Raw genomic sequence first — 12,098 nt, forward strand, 5'->3', positions numbered from 1 at the left:
GTAGATACGTCAAATGGGATCACCAGTACTTACATTTTGGGGTTCTCCCCATTTTCCTCAGGGAGGGAGGGGGAGAATGCTGATATTCCTTAATATACATAGGAGATAAAATCCCCAAAGAAAAAAGCAGCTGCACAAGATGGTCTTATCCACGTCAACATTCCCTTCAAAATACAGAACTAATAATTATGTACAGTTGAGGCTGTAGGTTCCTATGAAGTTTTCCTGTCCATAAAGATCATATTCCTTGTATAGTATGTAATCTTTCAAGCAGTTGGGCAGTGGAAGGAAGGTCATGAAGACAGGACAACGGAGACGCAACCGACCCATGCATTCCCGTATCTTCAGACGACAAAGATGCTTCAGAGAGCGAGGATTTGCTAGAAATGAGAAGGCGAGATTGATATTAATATGTTATTTATTAAATTTTGATCAATTTATTTATTCAATAGTCTGCTACCTTTCAAAAGCTTTGTTCCCGATTTTGCTGCATATTCACTCTCTGAATAGACAGATAAAATGCATGTGGCTGTCACTAGACAACCAGACCTGTCAGGATCTAGGCTTTTTACCTCGGTGTGTACATCTCTCAGTTACATTTACAATCACTGGCAGCTAAATCAACACATTTTGTTTCTGTCAAGTTGGCTAAATGGAGGTTAATGCAAGTTTAAGTAGTCAAGTTTGGGGAATGTACTTCAACCCCAAATAACTTGGGCCAGTTTTCTGTCAATCTGAAGAAGCTTCTAAAAGTAGAATTTTGAGTCACTACTTCTTAATCTATGTTCCAGCAAAAAGGACACAGATTTAATCTAGACTAGAATCACCCAATTAAAAATAGTTATTTATTAGATTTGTTCCATCAACTTGAGGCAGGGGGAAAAACTTTTCTCCCCTTGAAGAGGATTGTGTTGTCTACATTGTAATTAAAGTTCCCAGGTGTTCTACATAAATTGTGCAGTTACTGTCTATCAGACTTGTGAGAGAAACTTAGCTTAAATCCCACATAGACTGAGGTCTCTTACTGTCAAAACACAACTTTTGGCCTAACAAGGGTCAAGAAAAGCATCTGAGGTAAAGAAAATGAAAATTAAAATACTACCAACAAAAAAGGTCCCAATCCCAAAACAGCTTATTTGTCATTTCAAATGTAAACATCAGATACTTACTTAAAATCAAATTGATGTCTGGCCAGAGTTCCTGTTCTTTGAGCACTGCTTCTAGCTTCCAGCAGATATTAATATGATCGACATAATCCAACATTACTCGCACTACCTTCCCAGACAGATGCTTCAACCATGACAAGGTTATCACTTCACAGAACTGATTGATAGAAACAAAATATTTAATAGGATAATATTCAATACTCCTGTAAATGTCTTCCACCTCTGCAGGACAAGAGCAATTAAATAACTTCAGCAGAATGCCAGGACGAATGAGCTTTCTGTCAGTCAGGGGAGCTTTAGAGGTTGTCACAGCTTGCATTAAGCCTCACTAATAGAATCTGAAAAACTGAGAGATGGTTATTTTGTACTAGATCCAAAAATGCACATAAGCAGCTGTATATTTGGTAACTAAGTGCTTAAAAAGAAGCGCTACCACTCCCTAAGTGGAATTTAGACCAGTGTCCCAGCGTGCTGAACAGGGGGACCCACCAGCCCAGTGTATGCAACCCCACCTTACCTTCAGTTTAAGGAAGGGTTTATTAGGTTCAAGTGGACTTCACAAACTGCAAAACAATGATGCTGATGGGCGTCTCTAGGAACCTCTTTAGATTGGTCCAGGTTTGTTAATTTCTGCTCAGTGCTTATCATGCCAGCTCCAGGGGCTCCTTATAGCAGGCTTCTAGTATTAGTCTATGATTCTAGTGTCATGATATAAGACAACCTAGCGAGCCAGTCTGCAAGTCCCTGCTTTTACAGCATGGACAAGACTGCCCTGGAGAGCCAATTCTGTACTGATCATTAGCATATCATTAGCTATATTTTCACAATTCAAAAATACCATTTATGATCATTTGCTGTCATGAACCAGGCCTCACGGCAACATCTATTTAATTTTAAAGCCTTGTCTATTTCTATCTTTACGTGTAAACTGTCTTACAATTTCAAAACTTCCTTTTCTGACACTGCATTAAGTACATTTTCATTTAGTTTTAGGAAGGATACCGGTAGTAAAACAACGTATGAAGCCATCTGATATACTTACCATTGTATCTTTGATAACAGTGGAAGTCCATCCATCAGTCACATACTGGGAATGCGAACTGTTTCCCTGAGGGCAATCAAAGCAGCGGTGCACATCATACCCATAGTTCATCAGCATTCTTAACATGACTTCATCTTTCAGAGCATACTGTAGAGCTGATGGAAAATGCGTTGTATTCACTCTGCAGAAGTAATTGACATTAGCCCCATGTCGGAGCAGTAGATTCATTAACTCATAGTTGCCCATTCTCAAGGCTATTTGGAGACAGTTGATGGGATCTTGGTTTGGCAGGGCTCCAGCATTCAACAGCAACTGTGCTGAACAGATATCCCCGTTGGAAACAGCGAAGTACAATGCTGATTTCCGGTGGTCATCGTAGCCTTTGCGAACTCTTTGATCCAGCATAAAATTGGCATCAAACCCAGACTTGAGGAGAAACTCAAGGCACTGAGGATGTGCTCCAGCTGCTGCTGAGTGAACTGGACTTATCCCACTTTCTTTAATGGCATCAAAATTAGTAACTGGAACTAAATTTTTTAGGGCTCTGAAGAATTAAAAAAAGAAGAATCTCAGAATCTTAAACATACTGGTTCACCTAGCTCAATCTTTGAATTTCTCTGTGTTGCTGAGCTTCAGAATTCATCATGACTATATACAATTGTCTTAATCTACCAAATCAGTACCATGGCATGCTATACCTCTGCACTGAGTTTAATTGCTAACAGTTAAATTGTTAGCCAGCAATGGATACTGACTTTACACCTACTACGCATAAAATATTATTCTATTATTCATGAACAACCCCATTTGATGTTAGAGGAATAATGATTCCTTCTCAACAGAAGCCTTTCCTGAATGTCGAGAGCACAGTGTTATTGCTTAACCTATAGGAATTAGGGAATTAACAGAATATAATATATTATAACATGAATACATATAATATATAGTTTAATATATACATTTAAGTTCAAATATAATTTAATTAATATATATAAAATACTAACATAGGAATTAAGAATCCTCAGATTCTTAACCACAATGCAACATTCCTAGTATGGAAGACTTGTTTCTCACTTACTGGTTGTGATTTTAGCATAAATACCTTCCAGTAACCTTCCTGTCTTTAAAACAGGGATAACCCTTATCCCCTATTTGTTTATTTAGCATGTTTACCTTCCTGTGATGGGGTGGAGATGAGGCATACCCAAAGAGAGTGAGGATGTCCCAAGAACCTCAACACCAGATGGGACAGTGTTACTATTTGTGACAAGTGGGGGAATACTATAGGAATTAGTATGTTTATCCTAAAATGATGAAGATTGTATCCTGACTGGTCTCTTACATTCAAACAAAGAAAACTCATATTTACACGGTCAAAAGAATTTATTCTACAAAACTATAGATTTACTGCCTGCTTTGAATAGAATTAGCAAAGTTAACATTTGTGGTGTCACTATTACTTGATTTTTAAATATATTAACTCACAGAAAATGTCCTCTATATGCAGCTCTGTGGATTGGCAAATGACCCGAGTGCTTTGGTACATTGGCATCAGCCCCATATTCTAGCAAAAGACTCAGAGAATCTGGATTTCCTCCTCCTGCTGCTTCAAATAATACAGAAGCACAATCCATTGCCTGTGAAAGCACATCCGCACCTGGAAAGAAGCATCAAGGATTTTCACAGCAGTCACTGTAAATATTCAGCAGTAATTAATATCTCCAGCCCTCCAGTGACACAGTATTGTGAATTCTATTCTTCAAAAAAAACCACTATGGGCATAAATCTTCATGTTAGATCCTTGATTTTAGATGTGTTTATGTAATCCTGGGAACAAGAAGGTCCGAATTGCTTTGAACACAATTACACAGTAAGACTTGCTGCTAGAACTGGGCAAGCAAGGGGTTTGGTTCTTACTCATACAAACAATTGGGTTTTGGCTTACAATGCATTTCAATTCTTCTACTTTACAAAGACCAGACAGGTATGACTGTAAATATGTGAGAACCCAGTACCAAAACAGTTCATATAATCCAGTTCCAGCGCTGCTGAGCCATCATATAAAATTCCTCACCATAAATGTCTTGTCAGGCCTTCCCTAAGGTGACCTCTCTACATGAGAAAACAGTATTGCATTTAAAACCAGTTACAACTACTCACTAAAATATTAATATATTATTTGCATATTAAGAAAATGTAGTCCTTATCAGGTCTTTATTTAACTACATCACAACAATCCTCTTGATGCAGACAGCATTTCATTTTCTTTAGTAAGGGAAGTTACTTCTGCTGCTACTTCTAAAGGTGTATCTTACAATATCCAGTTTTAATCCAATCACAGAACTTTCAGAAGACTAATAAAAATGTGTGTAAATAGGCTAACTACTTTAGAGAGAATATATATGTGTGTGTGTGTGTGTGCATGCATATATACATAGACATATCTCTCTCTCTCATAACATGAAATTGAGATACCAGGAATTCTTTAGACGGACATCAACTCACATCATTTGGGAGTCAATTTCTTCAAAAAAATTAAGATGCCATCCAAAAATGCAAACAAAATATCTTCTGCAATGTGTCAAATTTGCTTGCAGTTTTGCAAAGCATTCACTGATGACTATTACAGTTTGCTACAAGTAAGTCATCTCTAAAAATATATTTTGTATGTGTTTGGATCTGTTAACACTACAGGCTGTATACTCAGTAACATGACAACCGTTCATTTCCTTTCATTTCAGTAATGCAAAGTGTTACTGGCTACTGAGCTAAGAACAATTTTTTGCCTCTGCATTTAGCAATGATTTCCTCAGTTGGAAAGAGGATTCACTTTGTCCCATTTGGGCTTTAAACATTTCAGTACTAACACGTGGCTTACAATTTCTGCCCACTTGAAGAACACCACCACTGAATCTACATGTTACTAAATCAATCTACTGAGTTGTAAAACAGAACCACAAAGTAGCTGAGGGTGGAAAGGACCTCTGGAGATCATCCAGTCTGACCCTGTGCTCAAGCAGAGTCAGCTACAGCAGGTTGCCCAGGACAGCATCCAGTCAGGTTTTCAGTATCTCCAAGGATGGCGACTCCACAACTTCTCTGAGTGACCTATTCCAATGTTCAACCACCCCCACAGAAAAAAGTGTTTTCTTACGTTCAGACAGAATTTGCTAGGTTTCAACTGGCGCCCATTGCCTCTTGTCCTGTTATTGGGCACCACTGAGAAGAATCTGGCTGTGTCTTCTTTACACCATCCCATCAGATATTTATAACACTGGCAAGATAGACCCCCACCCCGAGCCTTCTCTTCCTATAACATCTTGTATAATAAAGTCTCACCTTTTTGCAATAAGAGCTCCATAATTTCTGTATGTCCAATCTGTGCAGCCAGTGCTAGAGGCGTAAGTCCATATCCACTGCGAGGGTCAGGATCTGCTCCAGAACGAAGGAGAAGCTTCACCAGATCTTTCCTGCCTAGTCTGGCTGCCTCATGTAAAGCAGTCCTCTTGTGGACACACTGCAAATTCACTTTTGCACCAGAACTTATCAACAAGGAGGCAATCTCATACGAATCATGTTTAACTGCTGTAAGACAATAAGCAAAGTATCAGCCAGAATGTTATTCAACACTATTCTAGGCACTATGGCTTCTGTTATATGGCAGCCCAGGAAAGCTCGAGCTGTTCCTGGCAGTGCTATTTATACACTGAAAAATGTCACACTACACTGAAAGGTTTAACTTATCAACAAGTCTGTTCTCTGTTTCCACAATAACATTAACTATACAAATGAATAATTTTATGGTAATCTCCTTTTCTCTCTGTAATCCTCTGTTACATTTGGTAATGCAACAGAATGCAACTTTCCTTGCCACCAGATGGAGATCATGTACCTGGTGCAGTCAGGAGCTGGCCTGCTCAGAGAGCTCTGTTTAATCTTCATAAGCAGTTACCATAATATGAAACAAAGTTTAAAATGACTGTCATATGCCTCCTTAGCTTAGTAAGCCTGATCTGTTAAGTCAGTAAGGACCTTAAAAGAGTAATTTGCATTGGCTCCAGTGGATGGAATGAATAGCCAACAGCTTTCCCTCCTTCTCTCTGTGATCTTCCAGGCTGTGCGGGGTAGAACAGTGACTGCCCTCCACCAAGACAGATTATGCAGAGAAGCTTTATGTGCCATAGCTGATTGAAATACCATTGACAGCATACTATAACCTGTGATGTCGCATTACCTGTAACCCACACGGCTGCTTTAGATAAATCCCATACATCCCCGTCTTGGGGGATGGTGCCTCTTAATATAGTGCACTTCAAACGTATCTAGGAAATCTCTGCACCTTTCCTAAGCAGGTGGCCCTGACTAGAAGCTTTAGTCATTTCAAAAGGATGGACTGGGGGTCCTACAGATAGGTAGGCTTTTTCCTCTTCTTTTAACAATAGTTTTGAAAAAAACACCCTTCCAATACGGAAAAACTTACAAGTTCATCCAAGAAACTTACAGTGCTCCTTTAGAACTCAGATAATGAGAGCACACTTCCCTTTTTTTGGCTAGGACTCAGTAAGAATAGCAGCATCATAGACCAAATCGGGGTAAGCAAATGAAATAAACATAGAACATTTTTTAAAAACATCTTGGCAAAATATTAGGACTAGTTCTTTACAAATCAAGAATTACAGTTCTTGTGCCTGATCAAATTAAAATGGCATTCACACTAACAGTGATACTAGGTATGGGACCACCTTCTTCCATCAAAAAAATTTCAAAGAGAAGCAGCGAACCGAGATTTTAGGCCTGGCCAGCTTCTTCACTTGTTATACTTGGATTAATTCCAACAATGTCTGAATAGGGACAAACACTGGTTTTCGCTCTATGTAAAGCAGATAAATCAGGCTGGTTTGCTGTGATTTTTGAAAATCCAAATCAATTACCATGGTTTTTGGAGAAAGAGAAGCTGATGCAATGAAAGAGATACCATGTTAGCAGAGAATATAAACGTTTTATGCCTGCAGACATGAAGAACAGTAACAGCATGACGAAGCAGGAGGACCTGGTTATCTGGCACCACTGCATAAATGATGCCAAGGAAAGCAGAGGAAGACACTCTGTCACTTCATGGAGAAAGCTATTTGATTCTTCGAGGAAAAAGACGTTATGTTCAACCTGAACCTCAAACTCTTTGCAACTGAGGGATGGAAAACGGTAGGCATCTGCAGCTCCCTGCATTGGATCAGACTTTGTGGAAAGATTTTTAGCTTCTCCTACCTCTATGTTTCCCATACTTCAGTAGACCAATAAGGATAATACTTTAATTAATAAATAATGCTAAGAACTTTGTGGTGACAGTTCCCTAACTTGGAATTGTGAGCTCACTTAAAGCCTTGATACTGCCTAAGAAAAACAGAGAGGGACAGAGGCATTCAATACTGAGATTAACATTTTTTGCTCCTTATAGCAAAATATTTTAGATAATGATTTGAAGTCAAATATGTCAAATTGAAACCTAAAATGTGTAACTATGACCTCACCTCATTCCCCTGCCTCTCCACCCCTAAATAAGGTATTCACCTATAACTAAAGGAGAATCTCCCTCTTCATTCTTAACATTGGGATTGCAGCCATTGAGCAGGAGAAAGCGGACATTGTCTACAAAGCAATTTCTTACTGCCACCAAGAGAGGTGTTTCCCCTTTTAGAGTGGTCTGCTCCCACATAATGGCACGGGAGGCTGAAAGACAGAAAAACAGAACACATTTGAAGCTGGATGATTCATCAAACCTGACTTTGTAAAACTTACTGGGGGAAAACCAGAAGGACTCTGTACCTTTCAAAGTTATTTCAAGGATGTTCTTATTTAGCTGTGCTGCAGCTTCATGCACAGGAAGCCAGCCTTGCTGATCTGCTTCTTCAAAAGCAGAACTGTGCCTCACCAACTTCATCAAGGCTTCTTCTTGGCCTGTGATATTTTAAGACAGACACATACCCCAGTACTCATCATAAAACAAAATTCAGGCAACTAATATACTGAGGGCCATTTATACTACCAGTGTATCTAGAATAAACAACTTGGTTTGTCAAAGCAATTTTTTCTCAGAGGATGGTTTACATGAATGGAACAATCAATGATTGACATTGATTCATAAAGCATTTTGATTTATACATTGAAAAAAAAAAACTTACTTACAATTAATATGACTAAAAATATTTCAAATATAATCCTCTCTTATGAGCAATAGTGGATGGAAGTTTAATGTATGAAGTAAACAGATGTCCTAGTGAAACTGTAGGAAAAATATTTAGGTTGGCAAAAGTAAAATGAAGCTGATTTAACAGGATGAGACCTATCTCGTTATTCCTGCTTTTACTAACAATCTTACCAGAACTTTAATCAACACAGATGATTATGTTTTCAATTTTATATCTCACCAAGAAACAGCAAAACTTTCTTGACGGGAAAGCCTGTTTAAATAGAGGCCTGGTTTCTGCTCTTGTTTTTTATCCCATCATTCCTGGGAGAAGGCAGTCTGCCCTCTTGTTACCTACAATTACAGGGTGAGGGGACAGACCGCTCTCAATGTCTGCTGCTGAAGTTCTCCTACATATGAAAGAATTATATATTCATAAGGCCAGAAAGCAAGTGCAACTAGAGTTTACGCACAGTCTTCATAGTGTATGGAACATATATAGCATTTGTTTTTCCAGAAAAGACTTGGTTTCTTGATTCCTGCTCCACTAAATATCTCTATAACTACTTACTACGACACGTATAAAGACTGGACTGTAGGTTTCCCACTGCCAGACAACTGTCCTAACAACTGTACTACTTATGCTCATTGTTTACTTATCTCTGTGACTCAGTATATAAATGGATTATACCACAAAAAGTAGAAGTTTCAGAAGAGCAAACTAAGAGCATCTCATATAGGAATACACTAAATTTTGGCAGTTAAGGAACAATTCCGGAACACTCTTCAGGTGAAGAAGGGATTTTAATCTCGGTATCTCACAAAGTGAAGTGCTTTTAGGAAGCATTAATTGACTGGGGGCCTTGCCATTGTGCTGCTTATTTTACAAGAAAGGCCTGGCATTTCCCCCTAATTCCAGGAGATGAAGCACTGGAATCTGAGAGGAGTGACATTTGACCCCACCCTATTACCATGTTCCTATCTAATAAGTTAGTGTTTGGATGTCCTGTTTTTAGTTGCCTTATTCTTCCCAAGACTATATAAAGAAAAACTGCACTTAAATCAGGGGATCAAACACCTAAAATGTAGGCATTGCTCAGCAATGCAATACCCAAGTGATTTATGGCGTATAAGTTTAGTGCGGTGTATTTGTACTTAACTGTCCGAATTGCTGCAATTATCTTTCCATGTTCCTTACTTGCAATATACTGGAAACTGCATAAACAGAACAAAAATAAAGTGAGAAGTAAAAATTAATGTGAAGTTCAGGATATAATTATACCTTAATTTAAATACTCAAGTCTAGGCTACATGTTAGATTTCTGTAAGTTATGTACATTTTGTCAGGGTTTAACACATTAAAACACTTTTTTTTGGTCTTCCCTTGCCACTGTAAATATTGGATTTTTCACACAAAGGCCAACAATTAAATACTAAAATGAGGGAAAGCTACCATACCAACCTGTTTTTTACATCACATACTTATCTTCTTCATAAAGCCTTGTACTTATTTAGGTGTTGATGTAAAACATCACCTGAAAGTTTTGTATTTTCCATATTTTCAAGGAAATGCGTATACTTTTTCAGGGAGAACTCAGAACAAGCGCGCTATTAGTGGTTTCCAGTATCCATGAGACAAGGTCAGAGCAATACAACATAGTCACAAAGGAAAATAAGGTTACTACATGCTTATAATAATGCCAAGAAAACACCCAAAATAGAAATAATAACTTACTACCTTTCATCCTCTGTTGCATTGCCACTTGTTTCAATTTTATGCATATCTTGTAAGCTTTCCTGAATAGCTTGTTGGGTAGGGATTTCATCATCAGAATCATCATCAAACATACATGTAAAATTATACATGGCAAATGAGCACAACTTGGATCGCTTTTCGTAGAGAAACACTGCTTTTTAATTGGAAGCAGATGTTAAATCCTCAGGTTAAATCTGGAGTAATAGAAATAGCAATTGCTGTTTAAGTATCAAGAGAAATGAAACATAGTTTAAAATAAATCAGTTGGAACTTCCTCATCTCAAGCTCCAGCCTTTTCCCAAGTATTTACGTTTGCGCTGCAAAGAGTTATTCTATTTAGAACAGAGTAACCGTTTTCTATTCCAAGAGCAGGTGCTAGCTTTTATATCTGTTCCACAGACTGAACATACAGAATAGCTACTTGTTCTGGCATTAACTTATTGGAAAGCAACTAAAATAAGTGAAACTCAGTTTTCAGACGAATAGTCATTCCCTCTTAAGTGTTTTAGGCACTCAAATATTATCACAATTGTGCTCTGATGTTTCCTTACTAGGAAAACAGATGTGCAATAAGACTTGGGATGTTTTTTCAGTTTGTTCCAGAGGGCCTGGAATTGAAGGGCAAGTGAAGGACATGAAAGTTTTAACAATAGCTTTTGTTCAAACTGTTTTAACACAGATATCATTAGGACCATATCTTGTAGTCAGGAAAGTATTGTAGATTTGTGCTATTATGTGCATCAGCCTTCCAACTGAAACAACATCAAATTCCATGCTTGAAAAAAAGACCAACTTTAGCACCTTATGTACATATAATATATATGTACATATATATAATGTACAGTCATTTAGAACAGATAAACTTACAATTCTGCATTTTTCATGAATGAATGCCTATTTTTTTTTCTAATACTTGTAAGGGATATATAAAAAATACTGCAATGATATATATCCAAATACAGACAGAAATAAAAAACACTGGCGTAACCACAATGGAGTTAATTAAAAAAAAAAGCTTAAGAATAGCATTAATTTAAAAAAAAAGTTTGCCAAATTGAAAGGGTTCAATTGAAAACATTTTTACCCTTTTAAGATTGTAATACAAACAATGGAGCATAGACATAAATCCCATTGATATTATTTGTTAAGTCTAAATGTTAAAATTTAAGAATAAATCATAAAAAATTATGAACAATCAAATCAATCATTAAATAGCACATTGTGTGTAGATATACACTGTCATACGCATAAGCAGTCACACTGTTCTTTCGTATATTCAGCTACATGGTATTACAGATTAAAATCACAAATGTTCTGTTAGGCTCAAACCTCTCATCTGTTCTACCTTATCAAAACTTCCACTTCTGTCTTTCCAGAGAGTTGGCTTGAAAAAACAACCAAAAATACAGGGCAAAGTAAAACAAAATTAATAAGTAAAACTGAAAGCAAATAAATACATTAGCAAAATGAATGAGCACAGCAAAAGGAAGGAAGTTGTCAACATGCAACTTAGAAAGTTTGGAACAATTCTAGAAACATATTAAAGTTGAGCAGCAGTAATTCATAGCAAACCCGCATCATTTAATCTGTTACCTGATCCACCTAATTTGTGATTGCCAGGCCTTGCTCTGTAATTGCACATGTAGCAAAAAAAGAGAAATATATTAACAAAATATACAGACCAGTAACTGTTAGTATTCAATTATACCTATAGTACAACAAGTAAATAAATGTTTTAAATTTAGACTATTTATTTCTTTTTTGTAAAAGACTACCAATTTTCCTATGAATTGAGAAAATACACTGTTTTTCCTCACCTTCTGAAAGGAGGAAGACCTCACACTTTGAAGAAGTGATTATTAAGTTGAAAGTGATATTTTCAGGATTGAAAATGATCTCAGTAGAGTCTATGTCCATTAATAGCTCACTATAAATACCCGATCATAAGAT

General features: G+C 37.2%; 1 protein-coding gene across 1 annotated transcript; it reads right to left on the reverse strand.

Moving 5' to 3' along the window:
• Positions 1-186: 186 nt before the first annotated feature.
• On the reverse strand, positions 187-10,258 carry ASB14 (ankyrin repeat and SOCS box containing 14). Its single transcript, XM_009821541.1, has 10 exons — positions 10,131-10,258; positions 9,553-9,607; position 9,356; positions 8,032-8,163; positions 7,777-7,935; positions 5,548-5,793; positions 3,694-3,865; positions 2,209-2,752; positions 1,170-1,323; positions 187-380 (listed from the first exon to the last, which is right to left on the reverse strand). The coding sequence occupies exons 1-10, from the start codon at positions 10,256-10,258 to the stop codon at positions 187-189; spliced, it is 1,785 nt and encodes a 594-aa protein (XP_009819843.1).
• Between the last annotated feature and the right edge of the window lie 1,840 nt (positions 10,259-12,098).

This window comes from Gavia stellata, chromosome 12, assembly GCF_030936135.1.
Source record: "Gavia stellata isolate bGavSte3 chromosome 12, bGavSte3.hap2, whole genome shotgun sequence".
Classification (NCBI taxonomy): Eukaryota; Metazoa; Chordata; class Aves; order Gaviiformes; family Gaviidae; genus Gavia; species Gavia stellata.